The sequence below is a fragment of the Trichoplusia ni genome, chromosome 4 (assembly GCF_003590095.1).
Source record: "Trichoplusia ni isolate ovarian cell line Hi5 chromosome 4, tn1, whole genome shotgun sequence".
Taxonomy (NCBI): domain Eukaryota; kingdom Metazoa; phylum Arthropoda; class Insecta; order Lepidoptera; family Noctuidae; genus Trichoplusia; species Trichoplusia ni.
Genome location: NC_039481.1, coordinates 7,660,770 through 7,680,006, shown reverse-complemented (window position 1 = coordinate 7,680,006; position 19,237 = coordinate 7,660,770). Strand labels below are relative to the sequence as shown.

General features: G+C 37.9%; 5 protein-coding genes and 1 long non-coding RNA gene across 8 annotated transcripts; 3 read left to right on the top strand and 3 right to left on the bottom strand.

The window, feature by feature from the left end:
- Positions 1 to 919: 919 nt before the first annotated feature.
- On the bottom strand, positions 920 to 3,059 carry LOC113492855. 2 transcript variants are annotated; one of them, XR_003400533.1, is made up of 3 exons: positions 2,989 to 3,059; positions 1,345 to 1,440; positions 920 to 1,003 (listed from the first exon to the last, which is right to left on the bottom strand). It is a non-coding gene; the product is annotated as an uncharacterized LOC113492855 (long non-coding RNA). The 2 variants fall into 2 exon arrangements; XR_003400532.1 differs by lacking the exon at positions 2,989 to 3,059 and adding an exon at positions 2,841 to 2,982.
- On the top strand, positions 1,001 to 3,762 carry LOC113492850 (retinol dehydrogenase 11-like). Its single transcript, XM_026870546.1, has 5 exons — positions 1,001 to 1,453; positions 1,803 to 2,165; positions 2,623 to 2,744; positions 3,018 to 3,232; positions 3,437 to 3,762. Exons 1-5 carry the CDS (start codon positions 1,336 to 1,338, stop codon positions 3,579 to 3,581), a joined length of 963 nt encoding a protein of 320 aa, XP_026726347.1. The 5' UTR covers positions 1,001 to 1,335; the 3' UTR covers positions 3,582 to 3,762.
- Positions 3,763 to 4,792: 1,030 nt separating this feature from the next.
- Positions 4,793 to 7,639, bottom strand: LOC113492847 (solute carrier family 25 member 51). Of its 2 annotated transcripts, none has more exons than XM_026870540.1 (3): positions 7,382 to 7,639; positions 6,939 to 7,156; positions 4,793 to 6,278 (listed from the first exon to the last, which is right to left on the bottom strand). In XM_026870540.1, the coding sequence occupies exons 1-3, from the start codon at positions 7,386 to 7,388 to the stop codon at positions 5,553 to 5,555; spliced, it is 951 nt and encodes a 316-aa protein (XP_026726341.1). In that variant the 5' UTR covers positions 7,389 to 7,639; the 3' UTR covers positions 4,793 to 5,552. The 2 variants fall into 2 exon arrangements, with proteins under 2 accessions (XP_026726341.1, XP_026726339.1); XM_026870538.1 differs by having other exon boundaries at positions 7,422 to 7,638.
- A 119-nt stretch (positions 7,640 to 7,758) lies between these two features.
- Positions 7,759 to 15,302, top strand: LOC113492844 (integrator complex subunit 4). Its single transcript, XM_026870534.1, has 16 exons — positions 7,759 to 8,133; positions 8,224 to 8,556; positions 8,700 to 8,948; positions 9,235 to 9,410; positions 9,731 to 9,923; positions 10,278 to 10,452; positions 10,702 to 10,907; positions 11,022 to 11,144; positions 11,529 to 11,664; positions 12,086 to 12,223; positions 12,381 to 12,540; positions 12,853 to 12,999; positions 13,316 to 13,575; positions 13,796 to 13,938; positions 14,099 to 14,318; positions 14,619 to 15,302. The coding sequence occupies exons 1-16, from the start codon at positions 8,080 to 8,082 to the stop codon at positions 14,813 to 14,815; spliced, it is 2,910 nt and encodes a 969-aa protein (XP_026726335.1). The 5' UTR covers positions 7,759 to 8,079; the 3' UTR covers positions 14,816 to 15,302.
- LOC113492853 (steroid receptor RNA activator 1-like) lies at positions 15,296 to 17,057 on the bottom strand. Its single transcript, XM_026870551.1, has 3 exons — positions 16,842 to 17,057; positions 16,349 to 16,753; positions 15,296 to 15,771 (listed from the first exon to the last, which is right to left on the bottom strand). Exons 1-3 carry the CDS (start codon positions 16,879 to 16,881, stop codon positions 15,617 to 15,619), a joined length of 600 nt encoding a protein of 199 aa, XP_026726352.1. The 5' UTR covers positions 16,882 to 17,057; the 3' UTR covers positions 15,296 to 15,616.
- Positions 17,058 to 17,326: 269 nt separating this feature from the next.
- LOC113492843 (stromal cell-derived factor 2) lies at positions 17,327 to 18,836 on the top strand. The gene is made up of 4 exons (XM_026870533.1): positions 17,327 to 17,504; positions 17,690 to 17,885; positions 18,051 to 18,275; positions 18,614 to 18,836. Exons 1-4 carry the CDS (start codon positions 17,420 to 17,422, stop codon positions 18,783 to 18,785), a joined length of 678 nt encoding a protein of 225 aa, XP_026726334.1. The 5' UTR covers positions 17,327 to 17,419; the 3' UTR covers positions 18,786 to 18,836.
- Positions 18,837 to 19,237: the final 401 nt, after the last annotated feature.

The window sequence follows — 19,237 nt, the reverse complement described above, 5'->3', positions numbered from 1 at the left end:
GGATATGGTAAAAGGGTTTTCTATTGCTTCTTAACTGTGATTCTTGTCACTTATACTTAATTCTGTTTTCTTCTTTAATATATAATTAGATGAAACTAATTATATATTAAAGAAGAAAACAGAATTACTTATCTACCTCAGGTATTTTGGCGATGCGCAAAATATTAATATTAGTATAATGGTTTGTAAGTGCAATTCAAATCGCTGCATTGATTTATTGACATTTAAAGAATGTTTTTAATATAATATTTTTACAATTGATTTATATAAAAATAAAGCATTTTAGCTGCAACTTTTCCAGTCGTTTTATTTTATCGTATGTTGGCATACCAGCCCCATATAAATGAATAGGTAATTGATGAGTTACATTCAGGGAAAGCATGATTAAAGCATAATTTTTTAAAAATGTATGCTTGAATTTTCCATCTTTTATGAATATTTTGGTTATCACACCTACTACACCTAGCACTTAGTTTCACAGTACATGCAGTCAGGTATACAATTTTCAGCATATTTTTTAAATTAATTTCTTTCATTTATGAATTAGGTTTTTATTTTCATGCACATAAGCGATATTTAATATACGCCGGACTTTGCTTATACACGTTTTACGAGTATGCTAATTCAAATACCTAAGTCATGAGTAGGTCGCCACATCGCCAGTTATTTTTCTAAGGCGGACGATCTGACCTTCAAATACAAACCTACCTAACCATTAATGAAACAAAAACTTCAAAACAGTAAAGTCATAACGCGATTGCCAAAATTGTATTGTGCGTTAGGTACCTAACTCTACATTTTGATGGTAAATCATTATAACACAGTATGAATTGTACATGTAGGTAGCACTGCTTAAATTGAATTATCGGCTTACTCGTGTGAGTACTGAGGCCTGACGGTACTGTTTCGTAATACCGATTGGAATGTTAAGCATTGATCTATTCTGCAGTAGAGCCGGCGGATATTTGATCGCCGAACGTGTTCTCTGCTCCTTCACTCCCTCCTGTTAAATTAAACTTTTGGTGGGGCAGGCATTTCGTTACATTGATTTTGACGAGCAGTCACAAAACATACAAGTGAATGGTAACACGCAATGAGCATTGTGTTAAACGGAAATAGGTATTAGGAAATATGTTGATTAATGAATGAAAATTATGATTTTGTTGCGTGAAAACTGTTGACAAACAATGTGGTTTAATTAAACAGTGCTTTAAAATCTAAATACTTTTTAGCACCTTTTTCACCTTGCTATGTTCTTACTTGTGTGAACGTTTAGATTATGGTGTTTAGGGTCCTCGTTTAAAATAAGGCTCTGTTTGAGTGCTGAAATATAAAATGGATTACCTAAGCGGCTGGTGTAAGAGCGAAAGACGGCTGGATGGTTGTGCTGCGGTCGTAACTGGCAGCAACACCGGCATCGGCAAGGAAACTGCGATAGATCTGTACAAAAGAGGTAAACAGTCTCTTAATAAGGCTGCTCCCTTTTCCCGAATGCGTCGATATTTGTTAAGGACTACAAAAAAAAATTCCTATTGGTTATCTGCGAATGACTATTTTTCAATGTTGAAGACGATTCTGCCATTTCGGCGCAGATATCCAATGACTGATACACCCTACATTTAAGTTTCATTAGATTGTTATGTAAGTTCTCGTCATTATTTTGTAACTTGTTTACCTGCTATAAATCATGATTTATCTGCAGACAATTTATTTATTTGTAGTTTAGTACAATATTTTTCAATCGTTTCAGGCTGCTCCTTTTAATTGGCCGTTAATTAACATTCCTCTTTGTTTCGTTTTAGGAGCACGCATAATTTTAGCGTGCCGAAACACAGACAAGGCTAACGCGACAAAAGAGCAAATTGAACAAGAAACCAAATCTGTATCTGGTGTAGGAGAGCTGGTTGTAGAGAAACTGGATCTCTGCAGCCTGAAAAGTGTGAGGGAGTTCGTAGAGCGTGTGACGTCACGTCAGGAACCTGTCAGCATACTGGTGTGCAATGCGGGCGTCATGATGTGTCCCCAGGGCAAGACTGAAGATGGCTTCGAAACACACATTGGCTCCAACCACTTGGGACACGCGCTACTCAGCCTATTGCTGCTGCCAACTTTGATTAAGAATGCCCCTTCGAGAATAGTATTTGTTTCATCATATTTACACGAAAGTAAGAATGTTTGTTTTTACGTAATATGTATCCCACTCTAGCAACTTTTTGTGCGTTTTACGTGGATGCCGTACGTTTTTACGGCACGATTGAGTTCATGGCGACAATTTCAGTGTTGCAATATCATCTTTTAACCTTCGTTCGAATTCGAGAATGCAATCCATTCGTGCTATATGACCGGTGTTTGTGCTTGACTTTCATAATATTTAAAGTAAATATAACGCGTTCAGATTTTTTTATTAGTTTTGTTATTTGGACTTATGCAAAATATTTCATGTGAACTCATATTACGATACGAAAATTATAAATATATTTTTATATCTGCTTATCTATAATAATTTTTCAGATAACCAAAAGCAACTCTAAACAAACAGCTTAATTATACCTACTCCGATAAGTACCTAATTAATAATTATACGAATACAAAATTACAATCAATTCAACTTAATGTTTTCAGAATTCGACCTAGACTTGGATGACCTAAATTTTGAACAGAAGCCATACAACGCGTACGAAGCATACTGCAGAAGTAAAGCTGCTAATGTATTGTTCGCTACAGCTCTTGCCGATAAGTTGAAGGTATTAAGTGTATTAACTAATATTATAGTTTAATTAAATGACCGACAGATTGATTAATTGGTATTTTACGACAAATTCTTTCATTGCTACACGTACCTACGATTGCCTACGTTGCCACGGGCCTTTCACAGGAATCTGCAAAACTCTGAAAATACCTCTCATCAGAAAATAACGAAAAGACCATATAAAAACAGAAAAGTCATCGCGTCTTCGATGCCAATTCTTATTATGAATAGGTACTTACTGTCACTTACTACCACGCTGTTTTTTCAGGAGCATGGCATAGAAAAGGTGAGAACATACAGCCTGCATCCAGGCGTCATCCGTACAGAGATTAGTCGTCACTTCGACGAGACTGTGTTCTATGGCGTATCGTGGATCTTCAACGCTATGGGCTGGTTTATGAAGTCGCCGCGGTGTGGCGCTCAGACCACCGTGTTCTGCGCCGTCGATGAGCAATGTGCGGAACAAACTGGACTTTATTATAGGTAGAGTAAATACATGTATAACGCTTGGTCTTTTTTCACTACACATTAGCCGAGTAGTTGAGTTCACCACGTTAAATTCACAGAGCACGACGTGTCGCGGGTTCGATCTCCGCGTAATAAATATTTGTGCACGAATGCTTTTTTTTGCACGTTTTGACTTCGTTGCCATATTTTATCTTAATTAGATATATATTTCTGTTTCAGTGAATGCGCAGTGAAGACGCCATCTAAACAATGTCAAGATAGCGCTCAGGCTGCCAAACTCTGGGATCTCACAATCAAAGCATTGCAACTAGACCTTACAACATACGACCCGTTTTATAAAGATAATGTAGAAGCACCCCGGTAGATTTATAAAAAAGTAATTTGTACAATAAATTTAAAAATAAATCTAAGAAGTTTAATCATACGAATTAATATCTACTACATATATGTAGCCATCTGTAAAGACTAGGTACTCAATAGTTAGAGAAAACTATCAACATTATATGTGCAAATAATTTATTACAATAAAAAGAACTATAAAGGTTGTTTGTTTTATCTTACTTCAGGGATTAAGGATAAATCCCCAACGAAGAGGGCGGCCGGAAGCTTCTATATATGTATGTATTACAAAATAATGATTTGAGCGCTATGAATAACTATGATCTTTTTGCTCACTCGGATACGATTCAAAATTATTTAGACCATGCCGGCCGCAGCTCTTTTGTTGGGGTAGGATTCAGAAATGAAGTATTGTGGGTATGTGGGTACCTACTTAGCAAAGGATGGCATCAGACGTAGGGTAGGTATAGAAAAAAAGCAGGCATAATCGTTAATCGTACATAAAAGTACATAGAACATAGACAACTGACCGAAGATTACAAGTTTTCAATAGGAATTACTATGTGAATAGGAAGGACTATACTCACAACGAATTGCTATCCGAGGAAAAAAAGACGTGCATGATATACTTACATCAACCGCAAATGTGTTATTGTAAGTATTATTCAGCCTGACATTGGCTGATAAGGTTCATTGTTATCACAAGTAGCAGTAAATAAAAATGTGCATTGTTTTGCATCAGTCCGAAAAGCCGTTCATACAATTTAATTATCTTTTATATCTGCCTACTTTGATACTGACAGCACGTTATCATAAACCTCCGTTGCCTATTTTGATGGCCTAATTAAGTAGGTAATGTGTACTTGAGCTTCTGTAACCAGAATAGGTTAACTTACATTGCTAGGAAATACGGATGTTTACGAATAAAGTAGATACTTTGTTTTAAAAAAAAGTATCACTACAAGATGTGTGATGGTGACGTACTTAATGGCGGAAAATCGAAAAATAGTCGTGGTATAGAATCTTGTGTTAGGGATTAATTCACTTGCACCTCCACCAAGTCGTTTACTTGAGTTTGTTATCTACATCAATTACACTAACCTTTCCTGTGTTATCCTCATTTCCACCAAGAGTTCAATTTATTGATCAACATTCATCATTGTTCGGTCAAACAGGACGTTGTCGGCTCTGGCGCTTCGTATCATGTGACCATCGCACGAAATAACAAGAGAAACATTGTTTTATCGCATTTATTTCTTTTAGAATAACCTGCGTAGATAGGTTTGTAAGTAGGTACATTAATTCAGCTAATGTTATAACACAGATCAACATACTGTTAAGTATTTGGTTATTTGCTATGGACTCGAATACTGCAGTATTGTAACAAATAATGCACTAAAAAGCATTGTACTATTTCCAAAAATTGAATATTATAGCAGTGTCGAGAATCGCAACACCTAGATAAATACAAAAAATATCATACAGGGGCAATCACGATTTAAAGCTAATCAGATAATTGTAAAACATTGATGTAAATGCTTTCAAATGTATAAATTAACATTGTCTACTTAAAAATAACATAATATCATCAAATATATAAACAACAAGCACAATAACAGATTTAAATTTAACTCCACTCTATCCAAGATAAGCATTCAAAAAATAACTTATTGATTGGGTGGAACATACCCTTCAAATATTTATATATTCACAAATTTATAGACATACATTATAATTCTAAAACAATTTGTCTGCATACTAAAATTATATTTTAGCAATATTTTCACTTCTTACGTCTCGTCATTCCATATTCAGTAGACTATTTTATGGTTGTAGTAGCAAAACTTTAGTGCTAGTCGTCTTCGTGCACAAATTGCATATCTACACATGTATACTCAAACATCACCGCACATATTGCGAAATAAATAAAATAAAACGATTTAACATAATTATCACTGTAACACCATCAAATAAATAATAGAATAAAACAACTTGACTAGGAATATAAAAATTTTCTAAAAACTTCATAGGAAGCATTTATGATTCCCCAACTTAAGAACGCGCGGGAGATGTTCAGTACAGCCCCATGGTAAAAATTGATAAACTTTGAGCCTCGCTTGCGTAAAATATAGTTAAATTCATATTTCACTGTCCGGTGTGGACCACCAAGTTCGCACTGCATGGCAATTTTAATAACATTCAAGGGGTAAAACATTGTGCTCAGTAGCGCACCTATAGTAGCACCCGCTAAAAAATTTTGCAGACCTGTGTAAACTGCTCTTTCTTGTTGAGGTAATCGTATGCGCACTTCATCGCGAATTACAAAAAACATTGCATTGGATGGACCATTTCTGAAGAGTATAGGCACAAGCCCTCTGTAAAATTCTTTAATACCATAGTGCTTGGCAATGTGGCTTGCTGCATGTGCTGTATTCCTGAACTTATTATGGTATTTTGGATGTATGAGTAATGTTTGTAGTCTCTCAAATGGCATGAGCGTGGCCTCAACACAGCCGGCAACAACTCCCGCAAAGGTTTTAGCTACATATGGGTTCACCTTCCTCTCCAATATTGGTTGAAGGCATTCATCATACACTCCAAACATGAGGGACATTGACAGTGATCTCTGCATTAATGGAGGCAGCATTCCTCGATAGAGAAACCCCAGACCCTCTTTCTGCAACTGATTCAGGGCAAATGTTGTTTCTACTCCATGCATCATCTGTAATATTAATGAACACCCAATTCAAGAAACATTTACTTTTGCTGTAATTAACAAATATAGTAAAAAAAGATTTATTCTACACAATAACACAATTACATACCGTTTTCAATGAATGAATAACACAAGTTTAAAAAATACAGTCAGACAGACAGTGTTTTTGTATAGGACTCCTGCATTCAAGAATCAAAAGGTTTTCACAAACATTCAAGTCACATGCACAAAGATACCAAGAATTAGGAAAGGCTTTTGTGCATCAGACTTGATCAGACAAATGCATGTTGTATATGGGGCTCAAACCCACAACAAGTTGCCCACAGTTGGCAATCAATTAGTAATGACAACTAAGATTATTACTGAGATTCTATTACAATATAATTATTAATGAGATATAGAAATTTTGTTAAAACAAATCTGAACTTTTGCAAATATTATGTTAATATTACTTTTATCTCACTTATGATGCCAAGCAAATCATGAATGAAGCAAAAAATATTAAGATAAGATAGTGCAGTGTGGACATTAAATGATTCCAAACAAGACAAGTATATTCAGTACACTCAAATGCATACCTATTCAATATGAAATTTATTTTTATCAATGGTAAATACATTTACTATCCAATACACCTAGAAAGTTAAATATTATAAATTATTTCACCTGTCTAAATATGAGCTTGTTCAGTGGGTAGCTTATGAGAATGTTGCAGAATGCCGAGCCTCCTCCACACACAAACTCCTTCCAGTGCTGGTGCAGGCCGGCGCGCCCCACAGGTAACGCCACGCTGCCTTCGCCGAGACATGTCCGGTCCAGAAGATCTCCCTCAGACATCTCTTTTTTATCGCACTCACATGACATTATTTTTTGTCTCCCATGGTCTAAAAATACAATATTTCTCACATTTTGCCGCAGTAGTTCTGATCTTACATTGTTATTCGTGAAAGGTATGAACAGCAACTGTGAATATGCGTGCTAGGTTACAGAAGCTAAGTTGACTGAAGTGCTCAGCTACATACATGCAAGTAAGTGCATATACCTCGAAATATTTATTTGCATTAATCGATACGTGGGTTCCATTATATAATGTTTTAATTTCTTCTCACCTTTCATGAATCACAATTAATAAATTATATAAAATGTTACGTGTATGATGATGAAGAGTTAATTGCTTCATTTTAGTTCCATAGTAAACACATCTAATTATCTTCCAGAATGTAGTAGGACACTATTATGACAATAAGTTTTTGAATGAAAGTATTTTGGATTGTTTTTTTGTATTCGATATTAGCACAGAAAATGTTAGTACTTCCCAATCATTGGGCAATTTTAGTTCAAGGCGAGTTTTACAGCCATATGCATCTTGACAAATGACAGAATATTTGAGAACCGTCAGTTTGACATTTTAGTTGTTCAAAGACAAACAGGTAAACAACACGTTATTTTGGTTATTTAAATACATAGTGTTAACAAATGTGAACAATAAGCGCCAGGTATAATAAAAGGGGTTAACAGTAAAATTGCTCGTTCTACAGTTCAAAACAAATCCAGCATGATCAGGTTTCCAATGTTCATAAAACATAGCACAACAACACGTGAACATGATCATCTGTGGTACTGGGACTCTGTGGGTTTAGCTAACATAAATATTTTTAGCACTCTGTGAAAATCTAATGTCTATTGTGTCAAGATTGTGTCAAACTCTGCTTTGAAATACAAACAGCGACTTATTTGTATTAATTTTAATTTTTATGTAGAGCTTGCAAGCCTTAGTAACTTGTAAATTTCAAAGAATTACAGAAATATGGCCGCAGTATTAAAAAAGCGGGCACTTGCAGAGTACAACAAGTCATTTCAGGTAAACACATAACCTTATTGTGAGTTGTGACTATCATAACTTATTTTACCGTAGTGATTGATTGATTCAAGTAATGTTTTGTTATTGCAGGATGGCCCTCCTACAAAAAAGTTGCATTTAGTGAAGAAACCTCTTATTGGTAGTTCGGCGGCTGCTTTTGTAGGCCTTCTGGAGAAATGTAAGTCCAGTGATGAAGCCTTGCAACTGTTGCTTCGTATTTCGGATTGTCTACAATTCCAAGAGTCAGATGTAGAAGAGGCTATTAAGAAACTCTCTGAGCATTTCCAATCAGAAGAAGAATCAGTGGTGAGGGTTAAGATATTGTGGCTGTTCTGTGACATTGGACTGGAATGTCCAGGGGCAAATCTTAGTAATCTGATAGACGAGACAACACATTTGATAAAAAATGAGACTTCCCACAAGGTGAGTTGATCATTCAATTTTTATTAAACTTGTAAAGTTAAACATGAACTACTTTATTTGAAGAAACTGTGTTGTTGTTAATGTACTTAATATTCTTATGTTTTTTCTAGAAATAGAGGTATATACATATTATCCTTTTCCAGGTTATTGCTCAAGGCATAGCAACATTGCTGAAACTTGGTAACAAGCTAAGTGAGGACAAAATTCTAATGATGCGGCTTGTGGGGGTAGCCAAAGACAATCTGAAAGACACTAGCCACCAGGTGAAGTGCCGGTGCCTGCAGCTCATCAGTGAACTGTACCCCATATACCCTGAATCTGAGAGGACTACGGAGATGACTACAGAAGCTGATGCCATTGTGAAACTTTTAGGAGACTATTCACATGCTGAGGTATCTCTTATTACACAGTTAAATATATTAATAATTTTTAAAGGTTAAAAATAAAATAAAAAACCAATTATTTCTCAACCAAAAATATCTTCAAAATATTGAAAAAAAAAGATTAAAAGAACATGACAATGTAGAATATGTTTTGTAGATGTTTGTTCTGATTCAATTTCTATTGTTGCCATATATTTAGAGCTCTATTTTTTAGTTAGGAAAAAGCTATGTTTGTAGAACATATTGATTAAGTTTCCTGATAAAATTTACTTACAGATTATGTATTGTGTTTTAGGATGCTAGGGTGCGCTGTGAAGCATTCCAGTCTCTGCTCACCCTCCATGAGAGAGGGCAAACATTAAGTGCCAACCTCTATGACCTGGTGTGCCTGGCATTGTCTGATGACTATGAGATTGTGAGAGAAGCTGCACTTAAACTGGTGTGGGTGTTGGGGAACAAATACCCTGAGAAGTAAGTTATTATTTACAGTAGTGTACAGTTAAAAGGCTGAGTTTTTAACACTAATTCATATCTCTGTATCTTTTTTACAACAAATGGATATTAATTTACCTACAGCTCAAGTAATCAACAAGTGAAACACATTAAAAAACACAACATACATTTGAAACAATACTTCCTTTTATTCATTGCCTCAATATTGTATTTTGCACAGGAGAGATATATTAAATGCCAAGCTGATCTCTGGAATTCATTCTGCTGGGTTGTTTCTATTTTGTGAATCGAAAATCTAAAAACATGATATGTAAGACTTTATTGAATTTCTTTTGCAGCACCATAACTCTGTGTGATGGTGAGACAACAATGCGCCTTGTGGACGACGCCTTTGTGCGCATATGCTCAGCTGTGAATGACCTGTGCATGCAGGTGCGGGCACTCGCCTGCACGCTGCTGGGCACCACCAGGGGAGTGTCCGACCGGTTTCTACTGCAGACGCTCGACAAACAGCTCATGAGCAATATGAAGGTTTGTGATCATTATTTTATTTGGATTTAGCATTGCTTCCAGAAATTATGGAATCAGGCATTATGGCAGACTTACAGCTAAATAAAACTAAGATACAGGATGTGCTATATGGACAGTCAAATAAGAACACCGGCCTGTAAAGTAGAAATTTTAAGACAAAAGCCCAAGTAGAAAAGAAACATGTTTCTCCTAAACTGTTTTCTTCACCTTTTAGGCTTAGACTGCAGTTGGGAAACATAGACAACGCAATACACGTCTCGCTTACACAACGGCAATTTTTAGAGACAGTGGTAGTCTTACTGATCACGAGCCTGAAATGACCATGTCATTGTAAACATATGTTTCGTTCTGCAGAAGAAGCGCACAGCCCACGAGCGCGGCGCGGAGCTGGTCCGCAGCGGCGCGTGGGCGTCGGGGCGGCGCTGGGCGGACGACGCGCCCGGCCAGCTGCTGCACAGCGCCACCGTGCAGCTGCTGCCCGGCGGGGCCGCCGGCGCCTTCGTGCACGGGCTCGAGGACGAGCTCATGGGTGAGGGACTCACTGACACTCTATACCCACTTTGCGAGATATTCTGTTAACACAAGACTAGGTCGCACTAAATTTCAACATTTTAATTCTGTTCAAATTGTTAAACGAATTGTGCTCACGCGCAGGTTGTGGTAAATGTTTTTGCTAAGTATATGTTAGACTCACATGATACTACTTATTACTTTTGATCAGTCGAAAATACCATAAAATAATACCTACGTCCTATATTACAAATATTAACATCTCCAGAGGTCCGTACGGCCGCCGTGGACGCGGTATGCCAGCTGTCCATGGAGAACTCTGTATTCGCGACTACGTCACTGGACTTCCTGGTGGACATGTTCAACGACGAGATCGAGGACGTGCGCCTGCGCGCCATCGACAGTCTTACGCGCATCGCACATCATATTGTGCTGAGGGAAGATCAGTTGGAAACCATTCTGGGAGCTTTAGAGGTAATTTTTTACTGTTTTATTTCTGACAGTGTTAATTTGAATAAAATAAGATTTATCAATACAAAAATCATATAGAAGAAACTATCTTTAAACCATAGTACAATATGCTTTTAGGATTACTCCATGGACGTGAGGGAGGGTCTGCACAGAATGCTCGGCTCGTGCACGGTCGCCTCGAAGACTTGCCTGGAGATGTGCATCGACAAGATACTGGAAAACCTCAAGAGATACCCACAAGTAAGATTCACTATTTAATTGACCCTGTAAATTTGTATAAAATAATAGGTTTATCAATGTGTGTAAACTGTGTAAAGAAAAACTTTTATAATTACTATTGTGACCATGATAACAACCAGTATACATTATGGTACGCAATAAAGAATTGAGAATTGGTTCATCATTAAATTAAACAACGGTTTACTTAGGTGTATTTATCTTGATTTCCGACTAGTTTCGGACCCAACCAGAGTCTTAAAGAGGAGACGCGGCGGCGGGGTCGTGATTCGAACTACGGTTGGGTCAGAAACTAGTCGGCCAATCCCGATAAATATGATAAAAAATAACATTTTTAATTAAATGTATTGTAAACTAAGTAAATTACAAGTCCTCCTACGTGCACAGGACAAACGCTCGACGTTCCGCTGCGTGCAGCGTCTGGGCAGCTCACACGCGTCGCTGGTGTTGCCGCTGACCACGCGCTTGCTCGCCGTACATCCGTTCTTCGACATGCCGGAGCCCGACGTCGAGGATCCAGCTTGTATCCTTACCAAAACAATCATACTTCATACTCATTAATTATAAACGGAAATTTATTTCTGCCAATCGGTATTTCTAGTTGTTTGTCTTAGCGACAAAGAGTAACTAGAATTTTAAGAAATGAAAAATGCAATTTAACTTTATGACCGCGTACATGCAAGTGAGTCCGCGGGCTAAAGCTAGTTTATAAATTGTATGTCATATAATGAAAGTTTATAAATTACAAACAGTTATATTTTGGCATTGCACCTGGATTAATATGTATACAACGCCATGTTACAAGACTGCTATAGAGGATGTCTTTTATAATATAGTTTTTTTAAATATTTATGCTTATGTGATGAGTTAGAGTGAGTGTCGAAATAGCAAAATTTTTTGTAAGCTTCACTGTTACGTACGTGTTATAACCTTGACTCGCGTAGACATGTGCGTGTTGATCCTGGTCCTGAACGCAGCGCAGCACTGCACGACCATGCTGCCGCTGTTCGAGGAGCACACCGTCAAGCACTACACCTACCTCAGGGACACCATGCCGCATCTAGTGCCCTTGCTGCCTATAGGTAATGTAACATAGTCAGAAACTCCCTCAAATCATTGACATTGTATGTAAAACCCTGCCTGTGCTTTCAAGACAATTTTTAATTGAGATCATTCCTTGTCTTCGACGTCCCGTACTTATTACAAAGTAATTGTAAAACACATTTAATTGTTGTATAGGTGACGCCCAACACTCGAGCGCTGAGAAGATAGAGTCAGCCATGGACGACAGCGCGGTGCGACGCTTCTTCGATTCAGTATTACAACACATAGACAACACTTCACTGTCCAATAACGTGCGCCTCAAGATGTTGCAGTCGGCTGAGGAACAGCTCAACAAGTACGCATGCGAAGAACCTCGTAAATTACGTTTAGATTAATAAAGAGTGTCTATAAACACATCGGTGACCTGTGACCGACCGATCTGCGATATGTTGATGAAGATTTCTACTGTATTTTATTACATCTAGCTTTTCGATATAAACCTGAACCCCCGATATCTTGACGGTTACTTGGGATTCAAGTTAAACTTTTGCACTTAATTTTTGTTGGCACTTCTTTAACTAAAGGCACAATATATCTGTGCCTAGAAATATTTTTTTTTTATAAAAAAAAATATCTACTTTAAACTGTGTGTTGTGTTTGTGTGCAGACTGGCGGAGATGGAGCCGGCGGCGTCAGGCGCGGCGCAGTTCACGGCGGTGTTCCTGCGCTGCGTGCTGGCGCTGCACGCCGCGCTGCGGGACTCCGCCGGCCTGCCCGCGCACGCGCTCGCCAACCTCACCACCGACTGTCTCAGGTGCTATGTCATAGTATATTGTCACCTCTAGGTGTTCCTTGCGAAACTTGCAGATCGTGTTAGACATTTGAGACAAAATCCATATAATAGTTGATTATGCATGCCTACTAAAATATTACTTTACAAAGTCTCATAACTTGATCTTTTTTTAAAGTGAGTAATGTACAAGGATTGTTGCACAGTGTAAACGACTACAGGCAGCTGTGGCTAGAGACGAGCGTCTCACATTTGTGCCTTTGGTCACAAAAGTGCTCCTAGTTTTCGTAAAATGTATGCAAAGTCAGTTTATGATAACGTGTTTGTCGTGTCGTGGCAGGTTGCAGCACCAGTTCAGCGGCGTGTCGGAGCAGGAGAGCGCGTGCGTGTGGCAGCTGGCGCTGCGCGTGAGTGCGGCGCGCGTGTGCGCGGCGGCGCGGGGGGCGCGCGCGGCGGCGGCGGGGCCCGCGCAGGGGGGCGCCGCGCCCGCCGGCCTGGTGCTGGGCGGGCCCGCGCCCGCCGCCGCCGCGCACGCGCTCGCCGCCGCCGCCGCGCTCACGCACCACGCCGAGCTGCTCGACCGTCTGCTCGCCACTGCCGGTAACTTACATACACCACACACAGTAAATATTTTCTTAATTACGGCCGTGACAGTCTAAACGCCGCATAGCTCACCGGTGACCGGACAAAAAGATTTTTTCTATTTTTATTGTAAAAGATTCTTATATACTAGCCACTAGAGGACGCATCCTCATTGATTTAGTATCTTATCTCATGAGACTCGTTGATATTCAATCAGGCTTTTTTTTTTTTAAACCAGGCGTGGAGCCGGACCCGTTCACGATCGCGGTGTTCCGCCAGCTGTCGATGAACGCGGACAACAAGCCGGCCGCGCTGGCTCGCGCCATGCTCCCGCTGCTGCAGTCCGCGCCACTGCCTGTTATACCCAGACCTAATATCAAGGTATGTATTAGTAGGTAGTAAGAAATATATTCTGGAAGTTACTTACGCAACGATGTTATTTAGTGTTAAAAAAATAAAACAGAATGACCCGTTACGCACCCGTATTTATGTTAATTTCGACCAGCTTTGTACTATACTGTATTATATGACGTTATCCCAGATTCGCATGTGCACGGCGACGATCGTGGAGCCGGCGGCGGACAACGACACAGTGGTGCGGTTCAGTGCGGGGCTGGTGGCGGGCGTGGCGCTGGAGGCCGAGGTGCTGCGCGTGCGCGAGCCGCGCGCCCTGCGCGTGCGCGTGCACTACCCCGACACGCGCGTGCACGCGCTCGCGCCGCACAAGGACCATCTGCGACCGCTCGACCATCATAACACTAGTACGTATATTACCAAACAACATAACTGTAATGATATTCACAAGAAAAGGTCTGTGTTATCAACCCATTTTTAATGCTGTCTGAAATGTTGCTGGGGATAATATTTTACCATTTTGATTTTGACTTTCAAGAAGAGCCATATACAATACGGAGTAATTGACTAAGGTATATCACACAATTAACCTCAAAATGAAATATCTTTAGAATTTTTAGAATTTGTTTTATTAATGTAACTTGCTCTCAATAATAATTGATTACTGCCTTATTTTACATACATATTAAATACCACAATATTTTCAGATGACGACGGCACACAGAACGTGCGCTTGCTAACGAAGGTGTTGATATCTCACGGCGTGTGGACGGAGCCGTGTGGCGTGGACATCTCTGTGTGCCTGGCCGTGGAGGAGGGCGGCCGCGAGCCCGCGCAGCTCGTCGAGTTGTGTAAGCCGGTGCGCGTCACTGTCGCGCCCAAACCCATCAAACGAGGGATCTAGACTTCTTCACCAAATACTTTATCACCACCCTTTGAGTATAAATAACTTGAATTAAAGATGTTACCGACTTGCGATATGGGCGGTACACAACCAGTTTTATGTTTATATAGAGCCTCTAACCTGATCGGTGTCTATGCAATATTTAAAATCTTGAACTTAAGCTTTCCAAGGGTTCCTGTACATTTAATATACACATCCTATAAATTATGTAGATTCTAGAGTACAATTTATTATTTCTCTGTTGTACTACTTTAACGAATTTGATTTCTTTATCATCATAGGAGTATGAAGCATCATGTAGTAGGGGATGAAATAGGTTTATTGGCTAGATCTCAAAACTTTTAACCAGTCTTAAGGCCAAATATTGTCAGTTTGGCTCATCTTATCTAAGAATTTTCGTAAATGAATAAGAAACACACTTGTGCAGGCGCTAGTATTAAAGATTAAATATATTTTAAAGTTAAGCATAAATAAAGAATATTGCAAATTATAGTATTTTATTTACATTTTATTTTTACAACTTGAAACCTTATACTTGTACCTTATATTTCACATGGCAATTAAACATAAAAGCCTAAAAACATCACAATTCATTATTAAAATTAAAACCATTCTGAAATGACAAAAATAATTTGAGTACTTAGAAAATTCTCTTATAATAAAAAAGGAAAATATAAAATAGCATTCTAGGTTATGATTTTATGCACTGCTTAAATATATTACAAGTCTTAACTATATAATATGCACACGTTTAAATACATTTACTGTTTTAAGAGCAATAACTGCAGGATCTTGTTATATCTATTCCTTGTCGAGAGCGAGCAGTTCTGAGCGGGCTATACAGTTGTGTATCAACTGCTTGATGCCCGGCATCCAGGTCCCTACAGCACTCACATGGTCTACCATTAATGCCCTGTGGATGTCATCAGCTTTTGATGGTACATCATCTCGAAGCGCTAAAAACAAATAAAAATATATTAATATTTATACTAAAGCCTAAAATGTGCACAAATAGTATCAAAAAATTATTCAGTAGATGTAAGAAGGACTGCCAATGACCTTATGAAATATACATAATACAAAATAATGAATTCTTTTTATTAGTAAATATTATTTCAATACAACACAATTATCTTGACTGATATTAAATTACTGTCTAATTCAAAGAATTTTATAAACTACTGAAAACTAATTAATTCCAATTGGGAACATGAATTTGATTAACAATAATTGTGTCATGTACAACTTATTGTTATATAATTGGTATGTACGTAAGTAATGAAAAAAGAAAAAAGTGTTGGCCACAATTATTGCAATGGAAAGCATATTTTTATGAAAGTCATTGTGTTAGTTCATTAAAGTTGTATAATATATGATAATGATGGCTTACAATCATTGAATGATATGCATACAGTATTAATAATGAAAGTTACTGGTTTACAGCCTGGCTATTTAACTCGTCATAAAAGCATCTATACAAATGTCTACTTGGTTACTATGGTTAGGTATAAGATCTTAATGATTGCTACTCACCATGGGCCAATTGCTGCATTTGTAAATAAATTGTACTATTTAATTTCCCACTGGTCCACATGTCTTCCATCACTCCTATCCTTCTCTTAATATCATTTGCTTTAGGGCCAAGCTCTGTGCTAGTTTCTAACTGTGTAAGTAATATTTCCTTCACTTCTTTTAAAATATTTTCTCTGTCCACATTAATTTCTTCTGTCTGCGAGTTAGGAATTTGTGGTGGTGGTGCTGGAGGGTACATCGTGGGCATCGGTGGTATATTCACAGGAGGCATCACCACTGGACTAGCCGTGGCACTAGATAAGGGAAATGCCACTCTTTTGTTTAAAATGTTTCGAGGTTTATTTGGAGTTGTCTGAGCATTGAACGAAAATTTAGGTGGGTCATTCCAGCCGGGGTCGATTGGTGCTGTAAACGTAATATTTAAAGTTTTATATTTACTTACTCATAAATAAGGTTATTATGAAAGTTTAGCTGTTTTTGTTATGGTTCATACCTGTTACACCCGTGTTAGGAGTATATCCACTATTATTCATTTTGAACTGGCTTAATAACAGCGCGTCTCAAAAGTATACACCCCAAATAATACTTTAGCTTTAAAATTGTATGTTTTATATAGACATATGTTTGAATGAGGCAGATTATGTTGTAATTTTCACAAAATCAGTTCCTTCCTTACATCGAGTTTTTGACAGTTGTGACGTTACATTGTTTATGCCAATTATTGCAAAATGCGTTTCGATCATAATCAATTCTCAATGACAGTAGGTAATTAATTAAATGTTCCTTATTTTCCAAAAACAAATAGAAAAATATATAGTGAATTTAAAGTTCCACAAAATTTAATTACAATTAATTCATAAATTCTTTACTGGTAGAAAAGGGCCGAATTTCTTTTGATTTACCAACTAAAATTAAAAATCTCTACACCACTATCTAGGCACCACGTCTGCGATCTGAAGTAAGTTCAATTACGCAGATGTCACAAGTGTCAGCGCCAGTCGGCAGCAAACGTCAAACACCTAAGCTAGCCTGTGTTCATAAAAGTGTGGATGTGATAAGATTGTGCAAAAAATGGGTTTTTCAAAAGTATCGCCTCTACTTTCCACTGTTTTAGTTACTTTATATGTTATTCTTATATCAGCACAGGTATCACAAGGTAAAGTTCTGTCATTATCCATGGTTTTCAAATATTTTTTGTACTCTGCGTCCAAGCGGTCGGCTTTAATAAATTACGTGGCCTTATATTATGGGAGGATAGGAGATTGAGATAAAAAGCATATTGGTTATTTTAGAATAAAACATGCATATTTTTAATAAAACATTGGAAATTATTTTTTTCAGGATCAAAAGCGGAATTCGTTACGTGCGGCACTATACTAAAACTAATCAACACTGACTTAAGATTACGACTTCACTCACACGATGTGAAGTATGGTTCGGGATCAGGACAGCAATCAGTGACAGCAGTCGATGTCTCTGATGATTCCAACAGCCACTGGTTGGTGCGGGCGCCCATGGCTGAGTCATGCAAACGAGGGTAAGTTACCATTTCATTGTTTAAAGTGACAAAGCAAATTTATTTATGAGTAGTGCAGGTCATTGAGCATGGTAACAATAGCTTAAAACTGATACAAAATGCACAGGCACAGATTTAAGGACACAGAATTACATTAAACAAATATAAAGTGTTATTCCCTTTCAGGGCGCCTATAAAATGCAACACCAACATCAGACTGCAGCATGTTACTACCAAGAAAAACCTGCACTCTCACTATTTCTCATCACCACTGTCTGGCAACCAGGAGGTGTCCTGCTATGGTGATGAGGATGGAGAGGGTGACAGCGGTGATCACTGGACTGTTGTGTGCAACAATGACTACTGGAGGAGGGACACCCCAGTCAAGTTTAGACATGTAGATACATCTGCGTAAGTATTTAGAATATCATGGTATTGAGTATTTAGGGAGTTTTCTGTCTCAATTTTATAGTATTTAAGAAAGTCGTTTTTCCTTTCCACTTAGTTAGTTTTACCTTTATCTATGTTAGGGTTGTTAGGTATCTAGTTTAAGCGAAATCACTTGAGTGTTTATTAACATGATGCAATGGCCTGACTGAAACCCGGATTCAATTTGATTCAACCAGAATCATATAATACATACTGACAGTTATTTGTTGAAGAAAGGGCTGGCTATTCCCGCTGAATATAGGAAATATACAGTGTAATTAGTTTACTGCAATGTTCTAAGTAGCATTTTCTCTTTGCAGCTTCCTGGCGGGATCAGGACGTACATTCGGGCGGCCGATCAGCGGCCAAGGCGAGATCGTAGGTATCAACTCTCAGTACGGCGCTTACACAGACTGGCAAGCCAAGGAAGGGCTATTCATCCACCCAGGAGAGTTACTCCCACACCAACATCCCATTCATTCAGAGTTATAATGTAAATTATTATTTATTATGTAATAAATGTTTTTTTTTTAAGAAATTGTTCTTTTCAGGATTTTTATTACTGTTCTCACATTTTTGTAGCAATGCAATAGTTTAACTGGTATGAGTTTGTACTTATTTCCGTTGTGTTAGCTTTAAAACTTATTTAAATATTTGTATAAGGTTTTGTAATAAGCATGACATTAGAATTTACTATGTTAAAAAAAAGAAAATTTGACAGGTTCACAAATGATAATGAATGATGTGTAATGATTGATGCCTAGATAAATATTACTGAGTCAAGTACTGAATAACTTAGTAGGTTTCTATTGCTCTAGTATGCTGTAAAGACACAATCTTATTGTAGTTATTGGTTTGTGATATTAGTTTTCGGCGTATTTATTCCATCAGATTAATCAACATTTATGTTCCTATTTACATTACAGTCACTTGCTGGTCAGAGT

Bases quoted from the DNA above. Each gene is read 5' to 3' on its own strand.
- LOC113492850 (XM_026870546.1), top strand. From the start codon at position 1,336: ATGGATTACCTAAGCGGCTGGTGTAAGAGCGAAAGACGGCTGGATGGT. The intron at 1,454-1,802 runs GTAAACAGTCTC...GTTTCGTTTTAG, and splicing joins GATAGATCTGTACAAAAGAG to GAGCACGCATAATTTTAGCG. The intron at 2,745-3,017 runs GTATTAAGTGTA...CTGTTTTTTCAG, and splicing joins CTCTTGCCGATAAGTTGAAG to GAGCATGGCATAGAAAAGGT.
- LOC113492847 (XM_026870538.1), bottom strand. From the start codon at position 7,452: ATGAAGCAATTAACTCTTCATCATCATACAC. The intron at 7,157-7,421 runs GTAACATTTTAT...TTGTATTTTTAG, and splicing joins AACTCTTCATCATCATACAC to ACCATGGGAGACAAAAAATA. The intron at 6,279-6,938 runs GTGAAATAATTT...TTAATATTACAG, and splicing joins ACAAGCTCATATTTAGACAG to ATGATGCATGGAGTAGAAAC.
- LOC113492844 (XM_026870534.1), top strand. From the start codon at position 8,080: ATGGCCGCAGTATTAAAAAAGCGGGCACTTGCAGAGTACAACAAGTCA. The intron at 9,924-10,277 runs GTTTGTGATCAT...TTCGTTCTGCAG, and splicing joins AGCTCATGAGCAATATGAAG to AAGAAGCGCACAGCCCACGA. The intron at 10,453-10,701 runs GTGAGGGACTCA...TAACATCTCCAG, and splicing joins GCTCGAGGACGAGCTCATGG to AGGTCCGTACGGCCGCCGTG.
- LOC113492853 (XM_026870551.1), bottom strand. From the start codon at position 16,881: ATGAATAATAGTGGATATACTCCTAACACGGGTGTAACAG. The intron at 16,754-16,841 runs GTATGAACCATA...TTACGTTTACAG, and splicing joins TCCTAACACGGGTGTAACAG to CACCAATCGACCCCGGCTGG. The intron at 15,772-16,348 runs GTGAGTAGCAAT...ATTTGTTTTTAG, and splicing joins AATGCAGCAATTGGCCCATG to CGCTTCGAGATGATGTACCA.
- LOC113492843 (XM_026870533.1), top strand. From the start codon at position 17,420: ATGGGTTTTTCAAAAGTATCGCCTCTACTTTCCACTGTTTTAGTTACT. The intron at 17,505-17,689 runs GTAAAGTTCTGT...TATTTTTTTCAG, and splicing joins ATCAGCACAGGTATCACAAG to GATCAAAAGCGGAATTCGTT. The intron at 17,886-18,050 runs GTAAGTTACCAT...ATTCCCTTTCAG, and splicing joins GCTGAGTCATGCAAACGAGG to GGCGCCTATAAAATGCAACA.